This window comes from Gopherus evgoodei, unplaced genomic scaffold, assembly GCF_007399415.2.
Source record: "Gopherus evgoodei ecotype Sinaloan lineage unplaced genomic scaffold, rGopEvg1_v1.p scaffold_35_arrow_ctg1, whole genome shotgun sequence".
Classification (NCBI taxonomy): domain Eukaryota; kingdom Metazoa; phylum Chordata; order Testudines; family Testudinidae; genus Gopherus; species Gopherus evgoodei.
Genome location: NW_022060027.1, coordinates 3,837,036 through 3,859,338, shown reverse-complemented (window position 1 = coordinate 3,859,338; position 22,303 = coordinate 3,837,036). Strand labels below are relative to the sequence as shown.

Below are 22,303 nucleotides of genomic sequence, written 5' to 3'. Positions count from 1 at the left end.
AAAGGTCACCAGCCGTGGGATGGCGGCACCGAGGGCGTCTTGCCACTGTGCAGGGTTCAAAGGTCGCTGGCTGTGGGTGCAGGGTTCAAAGGTCACCAGCTGTGGGATGGCAGCACCGAGGGCATCTTGCCACTGTGCAGGGTTCAAAGGTCACCAGCCGTGGGTGCAGGGTTCAAAGGTCAAGGGTCGCATCCGTTCAGAGGTCACCGGGTCTGCAGGGATCCGTCACAGAGGTCAAAGGTCACCAGACACCACCCGCTTGGGGGATCCACTGACCCCGCCCAAGCCACGTGCCCCCCCCAAGGACCGCGACCCAGCCAGGCCCCTGGGGCTGGGTGAACAACGTGCGGAGCAGCAACGAATCCCCACGCACGGGCAGCGGCCCCCTAACCTTGGGCAAGGCGGTGTTGACATTGAGCGTCTGCGCATGCGCATCCGAAACTCCTCGCTCGCTCTGTCCCTTTTTCTGCCCCGCCCGTGCCTTTCCACGGTGCGCATGCGTGCTTTTCTTCCTGCCTCCCAGACCGCGCGTGCGCACCGGCACTCTCGCTCGGCTGCCCCCTCCCTCCCGGAAAGCCCGCGCGGCTGATTCGAAAACCCAGCGCTTGTTCCGGCTCCTACTCCTGGGCCGACCCACCCCACCCCCACGGGCGTTTCCAACCGCCGCCTCAGCGGCAGAGTTTGAAATAGGGGCGTGGCCAGAATCTAGCCAATCAGGCGTCGAGCTCTTCCTTTCTCTTTCTCTCCCCTTCCCCCTCCTATCGGGGATGCGGGGGCGGGGGGGGGCAAGCTTGAAGGGAAAAGGCGGGAAAAGGGGACTGAGGAGAGACTCTGAGGGGGGATAGGGACAGGGGAGCAGGGAGTTGGGGTCCCTGAGGTGAGAGTCCCCCGGAACCTGCCATGAGCCGCCCCCCCCATACCGGGCTCCATAGAGAAGCCGCAACGTGGTCACCCCAACCCCCCCGTGTCAGAGAGATGTGAGGGGGGCACAGCTGGGGTCACGCCAACCCCCCAGTATCAGTGAGAGCTGAGGGGGCAACAGCCGGGGTCACGCCAACCCCCCCGTGTCAGAGAGTCGTGAGGGGGGCACAGCTGGGGTCACGCCAACCCCCCAGTATCAGTGAGAGCTGAGGGGGCAACAGCCGGGGTCATGCCAAACCCCAGTGTCAGACGTGAGGGGGGCACAGCCGGGGTCACGCCAACCCCCCAGTATCAGTGAGAGCTGAGGGGGCAACAGCCGGGGTCATGCCAAACCCCAGTGTCAGACGTGAGGGGGGCACAGCCGGGGTCATGCCAACCCCCCAGTATCAGAGAGAGCTGAGGGGGCAACAGCCAGGGTCATGCCAACCCCCTCATGTCAAAGAGAGCTTAGGGGGGTATAGCTGGGGTCACGCCAACCCCCCAGTGTTGGAGAGAGCAGATGGGGCACAGCCGAAGTTACACCACCTATGTCAGAGAGAGCTTAGAGGGGTATAGTTGAGGTCACACCAACCCCCCCAATGTTAGAGAGAGCTGAGGGGGGAACAGCTGGGGTCACACCAACCCCCCAATTTTGGAGAGAGCTTAGGGGGGCACAGCGAGGGTCATGCCAATCCCCCAGTGTGAGAGGACTGAGAGGGTACAGCCGAAGTCACCAACACAACCCCCCTATGTCAGAGAGAGCTGAGGGGGGTATAGCGGGGGTCATGCCAACCCCTCAATGTTAGACAGAGCTGAGAGGGGCACAGTTGGGGTCCTGCCAACCTCCCAATGTCAGAGAGAGTTGATGGGGTCACAGTCAGGGTCACGCCAACCCTCCCCCGAATATCAGAGAGAGCTGGGTGGTGATAGGGGGCAAAGCAGGGGTCATGCCAACCCCTCTAACATCAAAGAGAGCAGGGCTGGCAATTGAACGGGTACATAGAGCATAGCTGGCATCATGCCAGCACTGCCACTGTCAGAGATTTGGGTTGGGATGTGATGGGTGCTGGGGTGATGGCAACCCCCTCGCATCAGATAGTGCGCCTGTTTGTGAGGGAGAGCAAGATGTGATGGGGGCACAACTGGGATCACACCAATTCTGCCTCTGCCAGAGACACGCTAACCCCACAGCAGCCAGGGATGGGTCAGAGAGCAGAGCCAGGGTTACACCAACCCCACCACGATCAGGAAGAACCTAAAAGTTAGAGGGTCAGAAGCAGGGCTAGGGTCTCACCCTCCTCATAACAGCAAAGGAGATCAAGGATGGTAGCAGGCAATGCTGGGATCGTGCTAACCCTGGTGTAGTCAGGGACAGATCAGAGGGCACAGCTGGGGTGATGCCATTGCAGTCCCAGTCAGCAATAAAATGGTCACTGAGTCAAAGGAGAGATGGGGATCATACCAGCCCTGCCTTGCTTAGATGCAGCATGGTAGCGTGGCTCAGATGGCAAAGACAGGGCCATGCCAAGCCTGCAGCTGTCAGGAATGATGGCAACGTGAGAGGCTGGAGGGAAAAGCCAGGATTATTCCCGCCACAGGGTCACGCTAACCCCATCCTCCCCGTGGTCAGGGACAGCAGGAATCTGAGGGAGTCAGCGTGGTGTCAGCCCTGCCATCTTCCTGGGTACTCACCTGGGAGGAGGTCCCTGGCTGGGGAGTCTCAGACAGCAGAACTGGAGTCTTGCCAACCCCAGTTCAGGCAAACTCTGGCATGGTCTCGGATAGCGGGATGGGTCAGCACAGAGCCAGGCCCCAGCACGCCAAGCATGTGCTTGGGGCGGCATGCCATGGGGGGCACTCTGCCGGTCGCCGGGAGGGCGGCAGGCGGCTCCGGTGGACCTCCCGCAGGCGTGTCTGCGGAGGGTCCGCTGGTCCCGTGGATCCGGTAGAGCATCCACAGGCACGCCTGCAGGAGGTCCATCGGAGCTGCGGGACCAGCGGACCCTCTGCAGCCACGTCAGCGGGAGATCAACTAGAGCCACGGGACCGACGAGCGGCAGAGCGCCTCCTGTGGCGTGCCGCCGTGCTTGGGGTGGCGAAATGGCTAGAGCCGGCCCTGCCAGGGTCCAAGAGCCCTGTCACAACCACAGTTACTTGGCTGCCATGGGTCAAAGGGCAGAACCAGGGTCAAATCCTTCCCCTCTGACTCACAGATACCTGGCGGGGACGGGGTGGGTGGGTTTGGAGGATAAAGTAAATGTCATACTTATTCCACTAACTACTCTGGAATGCCTCCTGCCAAATCCCCTCTGGCCAGGCAGCGTTAGTCAGAAGTAGGACAGGGGAGAGCCGGGCTTACATGAATTCCATGGAGGTAAATTGGGGGCATCCCACTGAAAATAGGACAGGGGAGCATTATTAGGGTTCAGGCATTGGCCCTTTTTCCATGTGACTGAGGGAACTAAAGATCACCTAGCAATGGGAACACTAGACACCTCATCACCACTTCTAATCTCTTGTCTGTTGCCTTGTTTCCCTCTAGCATCCTAAAGATCTATCTTCACCCCGAGGCAGGTGAGAAGACAGCAGAATGAGGAGGGTAAGCTTGAGTCCACAGGAGCTCTCGAAGAACAACGTGGTCCAGTTCCTGAGGCAACCTCGGACCATTGCTAGGATCCTAGCTGGGGTGAGAGAAACCAAGAGAAAAAGCCCACCTCCAAGCCCCGGGGGTGGAGATTTAGCCTCACAACCAGCACTGGCTTGAACCTTGACAACATATGCCCTAATAATTAATTATTAACAAGTATATGATAGTAGTCGTCAAAAGGCCCCAAGGAGGATTTGGTCCCATTGTGCTCGGTGCTATCCAAACTCAGATAGAGTCCTAGAGAGCTTGCAAACTGAAGTCCTCCATTCCCAGGGCAGATAGATGGACATAACATCCCCCTACCTACATCCCCCTCTCATGGTGTTTTTAATTCTGTATGAAACCAGGGCATTTGAAAATATAAAACACCCCAAAGTAATAAATGTTTTCAAACCTCAGAGTTCACTCAAGCTTTGGGGAAGATGCCCAGTCTCTTCATATTTCAACCAAGCCAGGCCAGCCCATCTGTCTACGTAAAAGTGGTGGTCCCACTGGACTGGATCTCAGGCGTCCTTGGTTCTATTCCCAGCTCTGCCACTGGCCTGCTGGGTGACCCTGTCCCCTACTCTGTGCCTCAGTTTCCCCATCTGTGAAATGGAGATAATACTGACTTCCTTTGTAAAGTACTTTGATATTGATTGATGAAAAGTACAAGCTAGAAGCTGCTTATCACTTTCTGTCACTGTTCATTGGCTAGCAATTGATTCCTCCAGTCACATTAATTTTTGCTTGGTGTCTGGGATGTAAGTCTTGTGACAAGTGCTCAGGTCCTGCAATCATTATTACCAGTGTTCATTATATCACAGAGGTGCCTCAAGGCCCCAGAACACATTCTAAGCTTTCTGGAGTAGGGACGGCTTTAAATAGACAAGCAGGACTACAGCCCCCATTTCACAGAGTGGGACATGTATGAGGACACACAGAGCCTGGACTTGAACTCAGATCTACTGAGTCACACTCTGTTGCCCTACCCCAAGAGCATCCTCTCATGAGAGCAAAGCTTATTCTTTTTTCGCTACAGCAGAGTGGGAGGCCAGAGTTCAGGCACCGCCAGCAATTCCTGAGCTACAAACAGAAAAGGTGTCCAAGGATTTCTCTGCCCAAGCTGATAATCTTTTATCAGAGCCCAGTGCTGTGAGGCGCAGAGCAACCTCAACATCTGTTGAAGTATATTGGAGTCACGGAATCATAGAAATGCAGGCCTGGAAGGGACCTCAAGAGGTCACCTAATCCAGTCCCCTGCACTGAGGAAGGACCAAGTAAACCTAGACATCCCTGACAGGTGTTTGTCCAATCTAGATGATTATGATGGATGCATGAGTCTATAATCTGTTCTTAAAAACCTGTAATGACAGGGATTCCACAGCCTCCTTTGAAAACCAATTCCACAGTTTAACTTCCCTTAAGAGTTAGAACATTTTTTCTAATATCTAACCTAAATCTCCCTTGCTGCAGATTAAGCCGATTACTTCTTTCCTACCTTCAGTAGACACGGAGAACAACTGATCACAGCCCTCTTTATAACAGCCCTTAACGTATTTACAGGCTGTTCTCAGGTTCCCCCTCAGGCTTCTTTTCTCTAGACTAAACATGCCTAGTTTTGTAACCTTTCCTCCTAGGTCAGGTTTCCTAAATCTTTGATCATTTTTGTTCCTCTTTATTATTTGTATTGTGGTGGTGCCTAGGAGTCCCAGTCACAGAGCAGGACCCCTCTGGCACTAGGTGCTGTACAAACACAGGACAGACAATGCTTGCTCCAGAGAGCTTGGCTGCTCACCACTTCATTTTATTGATCGTGTATATTACAGAATCACAGTTTGGAATTGGGGACCCATTGTGGTGGGTGCTAAACAAATAGAGACAGTCCCTGCCTCAAAGATCTTACAATCTAAAAGAGGAGCTGGCAGAACAATCATATTACCCACCAGTTGCCCCAGCCCTACACAATCCCAGCAGTATGTCTGTCTACATGTGGTTAACTCTTTCCCTTTTTGCTACCCCAGCTCTTCTCGCTGATCATATTTGCCTCCTTGGTGACCGACGGCTACCAGAACGTGACAACTTCATCCCAGCTGCGCTGCGTGCTGAATGACAATTGGGTGGCCTGCAGCTATGCCATCACAGCCGGGGTCCTGGCCTTCCTGCAATCCTTCCTCTTCCTGGCCTTGGACGCTTATGACATCATCATTAGCCACAAGGTCAGATCTGTTATCCTGAGTCTGGACCTGACCTTCTCCAGTAAGTGATTACTCCCCCAAATCCAAACATCCCTCTATGATGTTGGTCACCAACAGCTCAGCATAGCACAGCAGCAAGCCCCTCTTCACTCACGCACTTTCAACCCTTTCCACTTTGGCCAAAGCCAAAGGGCTACAAATCTAGGCACTGAGACATCTTGGCTGCTGTCCCACTTCCCAGCTGGACTGGATCAGACCCATTGGTCTGTCTTCATTCTCTGCCAGTACCTCATCAGTTCAACTGTCTATTAAGCATGGTATCCTCTCTGCAGACATTTTCAATCAGAAAAGCAGCCCATTTAAGGCAAATACCCCCATCACCAGGTCTGAGCAGAGGTGGTATCCCTAGCTCGCCTGATCAGGCTAAGGATCCATCTAGTCTGCTGTATCTGCCCCTAGTCTGCCTTCTGCACTGGATCACACCAATAGTCCGTAGCAAGTGTTTTTCATCAGTAGACCTCAAAGCGCTTTACAAAGGGAGGTAAATATCATCTGCATTTTACAGATGGGGAAGCTGAGGCAATGAAGTGACTTACCCATGGCTGAGACAGGAATTGAACCCAGGTCTCCTGAATCCCACCTCAGGGGAGTCCAGTGATCCATCTAGCTTGGCATTCTGTCTCCTTCTAATGTCTCAGAGGAAGGCAAAACACCTCTTTTAATACACCCACCAATTTTCCAGTGATGTTCATCAGAGATAAAAATGCCCCCCAGCCCCTCAGGCAGCTTATCCCCTGGAGCAGTAGGTGTCATTGAGTTTCCCATTCACTTGGTTGTACAATAACCACCGGAGAGCATTTTATGATATTTTTCAGCTGCTTTATTCTTTGAAATGCAGCCCCATTATCTCAGTCATGTGTGGAAGTTTGCCTCAGACAAATGGGAAGGGGAACACTCACCTTGAGCTTTTGCATGCACCTTTGACAGCTCCATTCCCACCTCACCATAACTCCCCACCACACCTGTTTGCATTGCCCATAATCCTGCTCCCTGTCTTTCCAGTCATCTGGTCGTGCATATGGTTCGTTGGCTTCTGTTTCCTGGCCAATCAATGGAACAGGTCTGCTCACCACTACCTGCTGGGAAGCAGCTCAGCCAGCGCCAGCATTGCCTTTGCTTTCTTCTCCATCCCCTGCTGGGTAAGAAATTCTCACCTCTCTTTCTCGACTCCAGTCCTTTCCAGAGCGAATACACCCCGTTGATCCAGCAATCATAGCAGAGCCCCTGCTGCGCTGCCTTGTAAAAGGAATGTTTCACTACTGGGCGGGAAGGAAATGAGATTTCCCCTCTTAACTAAGACAGAATTGGCCCTTTCTGGGAAATAGCACTAACTTAAGAATGAAAGTTGTGTGGGGCGCTACTGTGATTTCTGTCTATTTCTTCCTTCCTGCATTAGAGGGCTCCTCCTTCTCATCACATAACATGGTTGTAGCACTTTACATTTCCAAAGCAATTAACCCTTTTAACACACACTGGAGGTAAACTGGTATATGGGGAAACTGAGGCACGGAGCCAGCTGTGGTAAGAAGCCATGCTCACCTGGCTCCTTTGCTGGAAGCACCCATGTTTACCCCACTAGTCCACACAGGTTCTATCAACAGCTGTGACTTCCCATCCCGATGACAGGAATCCTTGGCTTGTTTCATACCAAGACACCACCCCCTTCATATTTTGCCAGTTCACCCTTCTTCACACCTGACTTGAGGTGCCAAAAAGAAAGCCTGATGCCTTTGTCTTTAAGGGGAGCAGCAGCTGCTGAGCGCCTCTTGGGATCAGGCCCTTAACAGACCACCTGCAAATGGGTGACTCATACTTTCCTCAATGGGCTGCCTGCCGACTTAGTCACTCGCTGTCAGGAGGGGCCTTCTCACAAGATCTGTTACGGACCTTCCCTGTCTCTCTCACTCATGTGCAGGCACCACATTAATTGAGTGATTCAGGATTCAGCTAGTATTCCAGCTCAGGAAGTGGGGGATTCCAATGCCAGAAGGGCTGAACTAATCAAACTGAGGGCCAGATTCTTAGCTGGAGTAAATCAGTTGTTACTCCAGTGAAGTCAGAGCTATATGGATTTACACGGCCTGGAGAACTATCCCTGGAAGTCCTTCTGAGGGCCTGTCTTCACAGCAAAGTTAATCTGAGTGTTACCACTTACTTGAGTCTCATACACACAACAGCCCTTGAGTGTGGGGTGGTGCTCCTGGCCCAAGAGGGGGCATGGGCTAAAACTCTCAGAAGCACAGCTCATCAGTTGCTAACACAACCTCTTTCCAGTGTAGAAGCAGGCTAGCTCCGCTCAAGTGCTGCTAATCCTCCCCCGACCCCCCTTTGCCCAGAAAGGACAGACAAGTTCTCCTGTAATTCACTGGGAAAGAATAGAGAGCAGCTCAGTTTACTGCAGTGCTCAGAACCGCCAGATGTGCCCCCCTAGGTCCTTGAACCGCATATGCGCCAATGCGGACACAGCTGGTAGTTGAGTTGTAATTTGAGTGTAGCTAACCTGAGTTAACGCTGCAGTGAGATCATTCCCTAAGAGTAAATGGAGATGCTTGGACTAAGAATGACATGCATGTGACAGGTCTCCCGATCTCTGCCTTGCAGGTGTACCTGGGCTACCGAGCCCTGAGGGGCCTGTGGGCTGAGCGCCCCATTTCCTACAAACAGTCCTTGGACGAAGGCACTGTGGCCATGACCACACTCTCTTCTGTCACCACCACCTCCATCCCCAACAGCATGGAGTATCATAGCCCCATCGAAGGCAGAAGAGCCAGCTCCACTCCCACCGAAGGCAGAAGAGCCAGCTCCACCCCCTTCCCACAGACTCCTATGGAAAACCGGCTCACTTTCCTGAATGACAATTAGAGATCTATTTTTTCACTCTGCAGTAAATAAAGAGAGGCTTTTGCTTTCTCAACCAGAACCTGAGTGGCTTAATTCAAATCATAAGGCAAGAGGGAAGGAGACTTGAGACACAGAGAAGCAGTGTTGAGATGAAAGCCAACAATCATGGGTGTCAAACTCATTTGATGCAAAGGGACGAATTCCATGTAGTTATGGCCCTAAATACAGAGCTCCATTCCCCCGCCACCGTGCTGATCCCAATTGGAAGTTTGCAAAGATCGAGGATAGAATGTGTCTAAATTAGTTACTGTTCTTTGTCACGTTTGGTGACAATAAAGTGAGAAAGATATACCCAACTCCTTAGAGGTCAGTGGTATTTCTGCGCTCTTCCTTCCGCCAGCCTCCTCCTTATCTTTGTGGCTCAGCTGTTCCTCCTACTGCATTTTCTTCCCTGCACCAGCTGCTTCTGCTAAAAGGCCAGCAGCAACAGTTACATTGACAATGTTGCAGCATTTGAATCAACATGTCAACAAGGTGCAGGAGCAAGGAGTTCATGCATCTCCAAGCTGTTGTTTCAGGCTGCCCGCAGACTCAAGCAGGAAGCGCTGCTTTGGTTTAACCCGGGGTGAAAGTGGCTACAGGGACTTACCAGTACGGGGCTGGTCTGGGGCTGGCTCTGGCCCCCGGAAGGGGCAGGGCCTCAGGCGGAAGGGGAGGGGCGGGGTGGGTCAGAGCCAGCCCTGGCCTGCCCTGTACCGGTAAGTCCCTGTAGCTGTTCCCTTTGCCCCCTCCTCCTGGGGAAGGGGCAGGGATGTTAAAGGGGTGCCATGGCAGCGCTTGAAGGATCCTGTGCTGCGGCAGCACTTTAGCATCCCTGCCTCTTTTGCCTCCTCTGTTGGGGGCCCTTCTGGTACAGACCCTACCAGCAGGGCCACTGACTGGGGGGGAAGGGGCAGGGATGTTACAGCGCTGCCGTGGCAGTGCTTTAATGTTGCTGCCCTTCCCCCACCCAGTTGGCAGCCCTGCTGGTAGGGTCTGCGCCAGCAGAGCCCCCGATATGGGAGGCAAAAGGGGCAGGCACATTAAAGTGGTGCTGCAGCAGTGCTTTAATGTGGGGTGAATATGGGCTGGTACGGGTTCTTACCGGTATGCTGTACTGGCCCACTTTCATCCCTGGTTTAACCTCAGTTCCCAGCGAAAGGTTTTCTTTGCAACCAGGAGGGCTGGAAACTTACTTTTTAAAAAAATGGGTGAAGCTGAGATTTTGCATCATCTGAATATAAATATAAAATATATGGAACTATACCTATCTCACAGAGCTGGAAGGGACCCTGAAAAGTCACTGAGTCCAGCCCCCTGTCTTCACTAGCAGGACCCAGTATTGTTTTTTGCCCCAGATCCTTACGTGGCTCCCTCAAGGATTGATCTCACAACCCTGGGTTTAGCAGCTGATGCTCAAACCGAGGTGGCACATGGGCTGTATATTTATTTTGAACCCCCTGGAACAGGACTGACTTTGAGCTGAGCAGAAGTAAGTGATTCCCAAAGAACTCAGAATTACCACTGGGGAGAAAAAGGGTTCTATTGCCACAGACAACTACCACTTTTTGGCAGGAAAAAATAAATCAAAGCCTGAAATCTTCAGTTCAAATCTGCTGCGGTGTCTCATGGAATTTGTAGTTTGGGTGCCAGTCTGCTCCGTAAGACAGGCTCCCTGGTTGGATTCCATCTCCCATGGCATAGGACCCTCTCGCCTCTCAGTGAAGGGAGGTGGTGCATCATGGGAAATGAAACTCAGTTGGGAGCCTGGAAATATTGAGGCACCCAAACTACAATTCCCATAAGCCACTGCAACAGCATCTAGATAAGAACTGCCATAGTGGGTCAAACCAATGGTCCATCTAGTCCAGTATCTTGTCTCTGACATTGGCCAGTACCAGAGCTTCAGGGGGAATGTACAGCACAGGACAATTTTGGAAAGATGCAAGCCTGTCTTCTCATCCCACATTCTGGCAGCCAGAGCTTTCAGGTCCCCTGAAACATAATGTTGCATCCCTGATCATCTTGGCTAATAGCCATTGATGGACGTATCCTCCATGAACTTATCAAATTCTTTTTTGAAACTAGTTATACCTTTGGCCATCACAACATCCCATGGTAATGAGTTCCACAGGTTGATTGGATGTTGTGTGAAAAATCAAAACAAAATATTTTGGGTTGGAGGCATTTGTCTTTGGATGAAACAATTCAAAATTACCTGTGGAAAAAACAGACCCTTTTTCAACAAAAATTCCTTTAATCAAACCCCTACTTTTCCAGGAAAAAAAAAAATGTTCCAATGAAAAACATTCAATGGCACATACAGCAACACCATGTTTAGGACAGGAAGTGATGGGGAGCCCTGAATCCAATCGAAACTGCCAGAATAACAGAGAGGAGACAAAGAGGTGACCACACACAGGCCAGGAAAACAAAGCAGGTTTCTCTTTTATTGATTTTTTTCCAAAAAAAGGCACTAAGTTGATTTAAAAAAAAAAAAAGGATTTGTTTTTTTCTGTTTATTTAAAGAGAACAAGGAATTAACCATCAATTATGTACAAAACAAAGAGATTTACAGAGTTTAGTGTGTTGCGCCCTCTTTGCCAATAAAGAAAAAAGGAATAAACAGAGAGAGATTCAATTCCCACCTCGAAATGAAAAAAATGGATTTTTATCAAAAGGAACCAGAGGCTAGTTCAGTTCAGTGCCTTCCCTGTGGTGTGAAATAACACTCCCACCCTATGCCTCGAAAACAGCACCCCAAAAAAACCTGGCCTCCGTCTGAGCAGATGTTGGTGAAACCACGCTGCAGGCACCAAAGACCTCAGCGAGCCTGTCTGGCTACACAACCGGGGAATCAGCCAAGAGGGAAGAGAGGAGCCCATTTAAAACGTCCCCGGCTGTTTATAAAAATAAGGGAAGAGGGAGAAAAAGAAGAGAAAGGGCAGGAGAAATGGGATTGGGTGTTTTCAAAAGGCAAAAAACTACAAACTCTCAAACCCAGAGATCCGTCTCGACCAGAAAAGGCCTGTCGGCTGTTTCCTCCCAAATCCCCACGGTCTCTCACTCGAGTGGCTAACAGTTCCAGGTGACAGTAAATACAGGAGAGCTCAGCTCGACTTGTGGCTGGTTCAGTTGGTTAAAAAACAAAAAAAGAGTCCGAAACGGTACGTGTCTGTTGTCTGCATGTGAACAGGCCTCCTCCTAGGGGCTGATGGAGGGCAGTGGGAGCAGGATGCCACTACGCTGGCAAACTCAGCTTCTTCCCCTTTAGAACTGTGGGAAGAAGGAGTTCAGCGTTTCTTACACCTCTGGCCTCAAGGCACTTTACACCTTCCCCCACCACGGAGAGGCAGCCCCTTCTAGGGTGGGATATGATAGCTGGTCACAAAGGACTTGCTGACCCAGAGGGGAAACGCAGCCACCTGTGGGTGAGGCGCAACAGCTGCTTGTACAAGGAGCCCTTTCTCAGCACTGAGATGCAGCCACCTCTGGGGTGGGGGCATGGCAGCTATTTAGCAGCACACAGCCATGCTAGAAAAGTATGACGAGCGAGAACAGAGACCAAATGCCAAGCCCTGAATTTTAGGCACTCAAACAAGGGCCTGATTCGCAGAGGGGCTGAACACACTCGGCTCCCATCGACCCTGGAGCACCTGGTCCCTCTGACAAAATCCAGCCTCTTCCCCAAAGTGGATTTTGATTCCTAACTTTAGGCAGCAGCATTTGACAGGGTTGGCTGGCATGGTGGGCTGGCACAGCAGAGGCGACAAGGCCATGGGATAAAATTGCCACTGTACAGGGATTTGCCAATCCGACTCCCCCAGTAAAGTCCCACAGAGCCTTTAATGACCGCACCAGATCTGTGTTGCACAGATCCCCGCTGAATTACCAGTGTTAGCCCAGGAAGCACAGGTCATTCGACCCCAGCTCCCCACACATGCCCACCCTGGGAGGTGGGTGAACGCAGCTCAGTTTCCAGAAGTGCTAACTGGGGTATAACGAGGGGAAACAACTTGTTTTCTCCCCAGACCACAAAGTGAATCAGTGACACAGCCAAAACAGAACCCAGAAGTCCTCACTTCCAGCTGCCCCCCCCCATAACCACTAGACTTCCCTCCCCTCCAAGTGGAAGGACAGAACCCAGCAGTTCTGGCTCCCAGCCCACCCTGCTCAAACCCATGAGACCCCACTGCCCTCCCAGAGCCGGGGATAAACCCAGGAGTCCTGGCTCCGAGCCTCCCCCTGCTCTAACCACTAGACACCACTCCTTTCCCAGAGCTGGGGAGAGACCAGAGGAGTCCTGCTCCCAGCCCCCCAGCTCTGACTGCTAGATCCCGGTCCCTAATCTCCGCACTCACCTTTTGTGATGTAGAGGTAGAAGAAGTCGCAGTAGAGGATGGTCTGCACCAGCCCGGCCACGATGGCAATCAGGTCAAAAAAGCCCTCCTGCTGGTAGCGCCAGATCCAGTTGAAGAGGTAGAGGGTGCGGTAGATGCCCAGGGCGAAGAGATAGTGGCTGGTGATGGTCTCCGCCTCGCCCGTCTTGCTCACCATGAACAGCTGCGGCAGGATGGCCACCGACTCCAGGTAGATGGAGAAGGTCCAGAGGATCTTTAGGACCCACGCAGCGACGGGGAGAGAACTGGTTAGAACTCGTGCCGGAGTCCACGGGATCCCCCCGCGCCAGGCTCTAGGCTGGGAGACGCCCTCCCTCCCTGCCCGCCCCCAGAGTAACCAAGCCCTGCCCAAACAGCCTGGCGGTGCCCCCGCCGGGGGCATGGGGCCGCTGTTACCTCCAGCGGGGTGAAGTCGTGGTTCACCAGGAAGGCCAGCACAGCCGTGGGCACCACAAGAAACTCCACCCGGAAGGTGTCGTGGTTCCCGTCGTACGTGGCCTTGAACTTGCTGTAGATCAGCCACACCGTGGCATAGGAGCAGGCGATGTACACGACCTGGAGACAAGAGGCAGAGCTGGGTGGGAGCCACAATCCGTCCTCGCGGGTTATCCCAGGCGGTGGGCGAGCAGCCACGGAGAGGAGCCCACAACAGGCACTGCACAAACCCAGCACAATGAGGTAGCCCCCACCCCAGGTGAAATGACAGGTACAGACAGGGACCCTTCACCCAGCGCTGAGACGTGACCCTTCTGGGGTGGGGGGTAGGCGCTGGTTATATGGGGTCGCTTCGCCTGGCACTGGGACTGGGCTGGGGTGTGAGGACTGCCTATATGGGGACCTTAGCCCGGGGCTAGGACGCGGCCCCTCTGGGCTGGGGCATGGGGACGGGCTATACGGGTACCCTTCGCTGATACATGGTCCCTCTGGGGTGGGTGTGAGGGCTGGTTATACAGGGACCCTTTGCCTGGCGCTCAGATACAGCGCCCCTTGGATGGGACGCAGGGGCTGGTTATACAGGGACCCTTTGCCTGGCACTCAGATACAGCACCCCTTGGATGGGGCGCAGAGGCTGGTTATACAGGGACCCTTTGCCTGGCGCTCAGATACAGCCCCCCATGGATGGAGCACGGGGGCTGGTTATACAGGGACCCTTTGCCTGGTGCTCAGATACAGCGCCCCTTGGATGGAGCGCGGGGGCTGGTTATACAGGGACCCTTGGCCTGGCGCTCAGATACAGCGCCCCTTGGATGGGACGCAGGGGCTGGTTATACAGGGACCCTTGGCCTGGCGCTCAGATACAGCCCCCCTTGGATGGAGCGCGGGGGCTGATTATACAGGGACCCTTGGCCTGGCGCTCAGATACAGCCCCCCTTGGATAGGGCGCGGGGGCTGGTTATACAGGGACCCTTGGCCTGGCGCTCAGATATAGCCCCCCATGGATGGGGCACAGGAGCTGGTTATATAGGCACCCCTCACTGAGACCTAGCCCCTCTATGGTGGGGTGCCAGGTCTGGTTTTATGGGGATCCCTCACCCGACGCGGAAACAAAGAACCAAGCATCCAAATGAAACTCAGGGGAAAGCGGGAGGGAGCTGATGAGCAGGGCCGCCCAGAGAATACAGGGAGCCTGGGGTCTTCGGCAGCGGGTCCCGGCGTGGAAGGACCCCCCGCTGGGGGTCATCAGGGCACTTCGGCAGCGGGTCCTGGGGCAGAAGGACCCCCCCCCCACCGCAGGTCTTCAGGGCACTTCGGCAGCGGGTCCCGGAGCGGAAGGACCCCCTGCCGCGGGTCTTTAGGGCACTTCGGCAGCAGGTCCCAGAGCAGAAGAAGCTCCGGGGTCCCAGGCCCCGCGAGAGGTTTCTGGGGCCCCCAGAGCAAGTGAAGGACCCTGCTCCAGGGGCCCTGAAAAACTCTCATGGGGGCCCCTGCAAAGCCTAGGACAAATTGCCCCACTTGCCCCCCCGGGGGGCCCTGCCGATGAGGGGTGTGCGCGAGGGGGTCGGAGAGGGCCGAGGGGGGCAGATGATGGGAGGGGGCCTGGGGGGCCCCCAGGCACAGTGATCAGGCCTTACCTTCATGGAGGTGTTGTAGAAGGAGATAAAGTTGGTGACCAGGTCCAGGTAGCGGGTGGTGAACACGACAGCGAAGAGAATCTGGCTCTTCCCGGAGATCCCTGCCCGGGGGGGAGAGAGATGAAGTGGGGGTCAGGGGGCTGCGGGTTGGGAGTCAGGGGCACGTGCAGAGCCGGGGGGGGGGGGCAGCCCAGGGTTAGGCTAGAAGGGGGGCTGCATGTCGGGAGTGAGGAGCAGCAGCCGTTCCAGGCCTATTCTATCCAGGGCCTTTCCCACCTGCCCTGCCCGTGGATCGCTCTGCAGCCCAGGGCAAGCTGCTGACGCCAGCCCGGGGCTGCCCCACACAGACCAGGCCTCTGGCTTCACCCCATCACAGCCCCCTGCAGTACGTGTGTGCCTGGGGGTCTGTGCCCCATACAGACGTTCCCAGCAGAGGATGGGGGCGGGGGGGCAGGTGTGATTTGTGGGATCTCTGACCCCCCTCTCACAACCCCTCAAACTTCCCCCACAGGCAAGTGGGGAACCCCATTTCCTCCCGCCCCCCAAGTCCTCCGCCTTCCAGAACCCCGAGCCCCTCAAAACCCAGCCGAGGCTATTCCCACCCCACCACACGAGTGGGGGGTGCACTGAACCCCGCAAATCAAAGGGCCCATCCCCCCTTCACGAGGGGTGTCTGCTCCCCAATATGAAGTTTAATTATCCCCCAAATCTCTCCCCCAATTCTCCAAATAAGTCAATTCCAAGTCGATCTCAAAGGGGGAGGGTCTGTTTGTGGGGTGAGGAGGCCCCCAATTTACTTCTACACCTCCGTGCTCCCCCTATAGTTTAGGGGCTACCTTGCTCCCCCAGAGTCCCCTCCACTTCCCAGCTCCCCCCAATCAAGGAGACCCCCCCCCGTATTTTATCGCACATACACCTAATTTGCAGGGAGCAAACCAGAGGGGTGACCAGGCCGCCGCAGGATGGGCGCGCTGGGGAGCCCAGGCCCCCCCACAATGCCCCCCAAAGGCCAGAGACGGAGGGGTGCGCTGGGGGCCACGCACCCCAATAATTGCCCGTTGTTACACGGGAGGCGGAGAACCGCCCTGCTCCGGGCGAGAGGCTGGGCTGAGCCAGCGAGGACCCCTCCAAAGAGAGCCCGGGGCAGTTTCCCAGGGGAAACCCGGAGGGGTAGTTTGGGGGTGCAGAGAAGGGGTATGGGGGGGGCCTCCTTACCCGCACAGGACCTCGTCTTCCAGATCTTCATCAGCAGGATGATAATAGCCAGGAGGTGGGAAATGTCCCCCAGGAATCGGAAGATGTTCATGGCGGCTCGGGAGAGGGGGTGCGGAGGGGGCTTGGGGGGGCTGGCTGGCGAGCTGGGGGAGGGGCGCCCCTTGCTGGCTGGGAAGGGCCCGGCTGGAGTATGTGTGGGGCTGAGGAAACAAGGCCCGAGCGGGTCGAGGAAGGAGGAGCAAAGAAAATTCCCTCCCCTCCCCCGCGGGGCCGGGCTGAGAGCGAGGAGAGAGATGACAACGTGTCCTGCCCCTCCCGGAGCCGGGGAGAGAACCCAGGCGTCCTGCCTCCCCCACCCACCTGTTCTAACCACTAGACCCCACCCCCCTCCTGGAGCTGGGAGGAAGCCACGCTGAATGACCTGAATGCCACCCCACTGCTCCCCAAATTTGCTGTCATCCAAGTTGCCCCTCTCTTTGCAACAATCCTCCCCCTGCCGGCCCCATAGAGGATATCCAGAATAAATGGGTCTTTGGGAGGTCGTCCCCCTCCTCTGCTCTCAGCTCAGGGACACCCCTCATGCCTGCCCCCCAAATCTCAACCCAACCAAACACACAGTGATGTCACCTTGACAATCACCGCTGGCCCCCATGCCCGAGGGGCGTGCTGGGCTGCAGGGAGCAGGGAAGGGGCTCAGCAGGGGGTGCTGGCCTCAATGCCCTAAGGCAACGCTAGGAGGCGCTGTGCTTTTGGAATTCACAGAATCACAGACTATCAGGGTTGGAAGGGACCTCAGGAGATCATCTAGTCCAGTGATCCCCAATGTGGGGCTCACGGGTGACAAGGCACCCTCCAGGGCTTCTATGTACGCCCGTGTAGTAGCTGGCAGACAAGCATCCGCCGAAATGCCGCCAAAAAGCGGCATCACCACCAAAATGCTGCTGATGTTCGGCAGCGACGCCTCCACGTTGCTCCTTCTCCGTAGCATTTCAGCAGATGCTTGTCTGCTGGCCACTGTCCTCAGTGGCTCGTCATCCGGTGCCTGCCACCCAGAAACGGTTAGAGACTGCTCATCTAGTCCAACCCCCTGCTCAGGGCAGGACTAATCCCCAGACAGATTTTTTGCCCCAGTTCCCTAAATGGCGCCCTGAAGGATTGAACTCACAATCCTGAGTTTAGGAGGCCAATGCTCAAACCACTTTCTGATAAGATGAGCATATTGGAGTCAGGACTCCTGGGAGGGGAGTCTAGTGGTTACACAATGGGGTGCCTGGGAACCAGGACTCCTGGGTTCTCTCCCCGGCTCGGGGAGGAGAGTGAGGGCTGGTGGTTAGAGCAAAGAGGACTGTGAATTAGTTCTGTGGTTCTCCCATCCATGGGGGACGGGGTATAATGCCTCCCTCTCTCCTCCAGGTTTCCCCAAGGGAATGGGCTCATGCTGCATGGACATCTAGCCCCCACCCCCAAACAACCCCATAGGTACAGCCCAGCTGGGCTTTGCCTATCCCCTGGAGCCGGAGGGTTGGGCCCAGAGATCAGAGCCTGGGGGGAAGGTGTTTCTGCCAGGCTGAGGTGGAGCATCTGTTGGGGGGCATAGCTAATGGGGTGGGGTGATTTGGGGGTCCCCCCAGGCTCCAGCTTCGTTGGATGCTGAGCACACAAGCTGGTGCCACCCACAGCCCTCCATGCTGTGCCTTGCAGGAGAGCTGGGTCGGCAGTGCCCAGCCGTGGGCAGAAGCCGCGTGGAGTAGTGTGAGCTGCCAGGTCACCATGCTCTGCTTGCAGCTGATGCAGGGAGCAGCTGGGAGGGATGTGCCAGCTAGTGCCTGCCAGGGCTGGATAGAGATGGTGGAGAAATTATGCTGAACCCCTGCTCTATCCACTAGACCACACTCTCCTTCCAGCCCCCCTGCTCTAACTCTCCACATGCCTTTTCCAGGGACCCCTTGCCCAGCGCTGAGACGTGGGCCCTCTGGGATGGGGCAAGGGGTCTGCTTGTACAGGGACCCCTTACCCAGGGCTGAGATGCGAGCCCTCTGAAGTTGGGTGCAGAGGCTGGTTATACAGGGATCCCTTACCCAGGGCTGAGATGCGGCCCCTCTGGGGTGGGGCGCCGGGGCTGTGTATCAGCCACACAAAACATTTAGGGCAGGAAGAGAAAGAGAATCCTGCATCAGATGCCTGCATCCTCCAGCGGGGGATTTAGGGAGGGCTTCATGGAGTCCCTTGGGACATGGCATGGGTCCTGACACCGGAGTCCGGTGAGGGGAAAAGTCCCTGTGGCCCATCCACAATTCTCAGTTCATGTAGCTGAGCCCCTTCTGGCCAGCAGGGGGCAGCACCAGCTCAGGAACCAGCCTAGCCAGCCAGGGGCAGACTCCAGCCCCTGGTGTGTGCAGACACAGAGGGGTTACTTCTGCCCCATTACATGGGGACGGAACCCCAGCATCCTGCCTCCCAACCCCCGCATGAGCTGGGGCAGACAGAACCAGGCAGCAAAATATAGATAGGCCATGGGGCCAGGTTTTCCAAGCTGTAGCCACTAGACCCCATTCCTGTCCCAGGAATAGAACCCAGGTAGCCTGGCTCCCAGCCCCCTCCCCACTCTAACCACTAGGCACCACTCCCCTCCCAGAGCTAGGGCTATAACCCAGGCATCCTGGTTCTCAGCACTTCCCTCATAAGATCATCTGTCCCCATGGGCTGCCCAGCAGCTAGGAGCCCTGGAGGCAATGCCCTGGGCTGAGAGCGGGGGGAGTGATAGAGAGGAGGGGTGCAGCTGTTTATTGCCTCTGGCTAGAAAAGTGGGGAGGCAGGTGGTGCTGGGGGGGGAGCCGGCATGGGTGGGTGCTATTCCCCTCACGCTGCCAGGGTCTAACAGCTGGCGCTCTGAAACAGTCATGCTCCCCTGTTTGCTAACTACGCTGATTAATTGCTTTCCGATCTGCATGAGGGGAATGGTAAGCAGGACAGCCAGCCTGCTGGGGGGCGGGGGGAACCAGGACTCCTGGGTTCTCTCCCTGGCTCTGGGAGGGGAGTGGGGACTAATGGATAGAGCAGTGGGAGCTGGGATCCAGGATTCCTGGGGGCTTGTGAGAGGCAATTCATTGAGGTTTCTAAAAGGCCTCGGGTAGGCACTTAGAAAAGGCTAAAGATGGATTAATAACTCCAGTTATAGCTTTTATAAAATGCAGCTGCCTCAGGGGTGGGGTGCAGGGGCTATTTATACAGGGACCCCTTGTCCAGCACTGGAACGTGGCCACATCTGAGGTGGGGTGAGGGGGCTGGGTATACAGAACCCCTCACCCAGCTCCGAAATGCAGCCCTGCAGAGGTGGAGTGCAGAGACCAGTTACACAGGGACCCCTCGCCTGGCACTGAGAAGCGGCCCCTCTGGGGTGGGGCATGGAGGCTGTGTAACAGCTCACGGGAACATCTGGGGCAGGAGATGAAGTTTCCCGTTGAAATGTCAGGGGAATTATGGGCTTGGTCCAGGACACTTGTTTCACAGCACGACTTTGGGAGGGAAAAAGCCAAGCGACGAGGGATGAGCTTGGCACCGCCACTAATCATACAGGGCCCCCAGGCCTGAGCAAGCAGGGGGCTGAGAGTGAGGGGCCCTGGCAGAGCTGCACATGGGATGAGTTCCTCTCCTCCTGGCGCCTAATGAAGGGGTTTCGGGAAATGATCAAGGGGGCCACAGAACGGCAGGAATTTCAGGGGCCCACTGCAGGGCACCAGCGGCTCAGCACCCCCCACGTCCCACCTGGAGGGAGGGTCAGATCAGCCCCCCCCTTCCTCCCTCCCCAGGGCATCTCAGCTGCCCTAGGCCCTTTCCCGCTCAATCTCCTTCACCCCGGCCCTCCCAGAGCCAGGGAGAGAACCCAGGCATCCTGGCTCCCAGTTCCCCCTGCTCTAACCACTAGCCCCCCAGAACAGGGCAGGGACTGATTGGCTGTCTCCTCACACCCAGCTGGTGCTCTGCCATTACATTTTCTATCGGCCGTGTCTATTTTTTTCTCCTTTCTTCCTTCTTCCCTTGTTCTCTGCAGAGAGCCCGAGCGTCACGAATGGGGGACGAGGCCTTTGTTCCTGTGAGCTGCCTTGCTCCCCGCTGTTCCTAACCAGCTCCAGTCGCATTCTGCCACGGCTTCCATCGTCGTGCCTGCCCCAGCGGGGACTGGCCAGACAGCACCGAGAGAGAAGACAGCTGGACTGAGGTGCTGGGGGGGTGCTGGGCAGGGGGCGCTCTCCTCTGCCAGTCATTGCAGACACCGGTGCTCCGGGGCCCGGCTGTGACGCAGGGCCGGTGTTCTCCCCTGGAAGTGCTGTGGGGCCGGTATCTCCCATGGCTTGTCCCACATGGGTGAACCTACCCCATAGGGGCCCCTAGGTTCTGCCCCCCTGGCTTTGGGGTGAAACTTGGTGCAAATTTACCCCTCTACAGGCCTGTGAGCTTCTGAGCCCACCATAGCACAGCCCCCTTTTGGTTCAGAGCCCTCTGCCAGCCAGGGGAGCACCCCCCCTTTTCAGCACAACAGCCTCTAGGGTCAGCCCTGACTCCAAGGGGAAGATATCCCAGCCACACACCCCTTAGAGGTCACCCCTTTAACCAGCCACTTCCCCTGTGGCCTCTCCTCCACCCTCCTAACTTCCTGGGCCCTGCTTAGCTTGTAGAGACCAACCGGTATCACAACTCAGGGTGCTATGGGGGCAAATTGGCAGCTGGCTTCTCTGGACGTGGGGGAGGGAGGGGAGTGTGGAACTTTGTGTATCTCTCATGCACACCCCTCGGAGACATCCATCCCTTGCACACACATACTCACACCCTCCTCTGCTACACACACACATGCAAACACACCTCTCTGACACATACACCCTCACACACCCCACTGCTACATACACCCCTTGGACACACACACAGACTTCTACTACATACACACATACACCCCTCTGTCACACAACCTCACACACCCCTCAGCTACATACACTCCTTGGGACACACACACACATACACACACCTCTGATACATACACATATGCACACACACGTACCACTCTGTCACACAACCTCACACACCCCTCTGATACATACACCCTTTGGGCACACACACACACTCCTTTGCTACATACACCATTTGGGACACATACACACCTCTGCTACATACACACATGCACACCCCTTTGTCACATAATCTCACATAGGGCTGCTGGGGGGGGGCAAGTGGGGCAATTTGCCCCAGGCCCTAGGCAGGCCCCCATGAGAATATAGTATTCTATAGTATTGCAACTTTTTTTTAATGGAAGGGGCCCCCGAAATTGCTTTGCCCCAGGCCCCCTGAATCCTCTGGGCAGCCCTGATCTCACACACCCCTCTGCTGCATACACCCCTTGGGGACACACACACACCCCTCTGCTACATACACACATCCACACACCTCTGACACACACACCCTCACACACCCCTGTGCCACCTACACCCTTTGGACACACACACACACACACACCCCTCTGTGCTACATACACCCTTTGGACATCCCCTGCCCCATACCTGCTTACCTTCTCTCATTGCCTTGCTCTGATGGGGGGACGAGACCCCAGACAGCAGGGCTGGGTGCGTTGAGATTTGGGGGATCCGGGGGGGGGCGGGCAAAGGGATCTCTATCTCTTCCCCCAGCCTCCCCCCTTTTCTGCTCCAAGCTCTCCCCTCCCGCTGCGCTCCATCCCTCTCCCTTCACCCCCCCCACCCACACCCCGTTTCACTACAGGGGTGATTCCTGCCCCCCCACCCACGTTCCTCCGGCTCGGGCCCCCCCGCTTCAGGCAGCCCCGGCCCGCAGCGCCGGGTTCCAACCTGCGCCCGCCTGCCTGGGCGGCGATGGGCTGTGAATGTTAATGACCCTGGCGCTGTGTGTGTGAGTGTGTGTCCCAGGCGGGGTGTGTGTGTGTGTACG

The 22,303-nt window shown here is 55.7% G+C and overlaps 2 protein-coding genes across 3 annotated transcripts; one reads left to right on the top strand and one right to left on the bottom strand.

Moving 5' to 3' along the window:
• Nucleotides 1-129: 129 nt before the first annotated feature.
• On the bottom strand, nucleotides 130-16,635 carry KDELR1 (KDEL endoplasmic reticulum protein retention receptor 1). Of its 2 annotated transcripts, none has more exons than XM_030544963.1 (5): nucleotides 16,352-16,492; nucleotides 15,137-15,237; nucleotides 13,461-13,619; nucleotides 13,026-13,278; nucleotides 130-212 (listed from the first exon to the last, which is right to left on the bottom strand). In XM_030544963.1, exons 1-5 carry the CDS (start codon nucleotides 16,440-16,442, stop codon nucleotides 151-153), a joined length of 666 nt encoding a protein of 221 aa, XP_030400823.1. In that variant the 5' UTR covers nucleotides 16,443-16,492; the 3' UTR covers nucleotides 130-150. The 2 variants fall into 2 exon arrangements, with proteins under 2 accessions (XP_030400823.1, XP_030400824.1); XM_030544964.1 differs by lacking the exon at nucleotides 130-212 and adding an exon at nucleotides 11,088-11,940 and having other exon boundaries at nucleotides 16,352-16,635.
• SYNGR4 (synaptogyrin 4) lies at nucleotides 392-8,969 on the top strand. Its single transcript, XM_030544957.1, has 5 exons — nucleotides 392-490; nucleotides 3,443-3,586; nucleotides 5,551-5,785; nucleotides 6,787-6,923; nucleotides 8,386-8,969. Exons 2-5 carry the CDS (start codon nucleotides 3,491-3,493, stop codon nucleotides 8,644-8,646), a joined length of 729 nt encoding a protein of 242 aa, XP_030400817.1. The 5' UTR covers nucleotides 392-490; nucleotides 3,443-3,490; the 3' UTR covers nucleotides 8,647-8,969.
• Nucleotides 16,636-22,303: the final 5,668 nt, after the last annotated feature.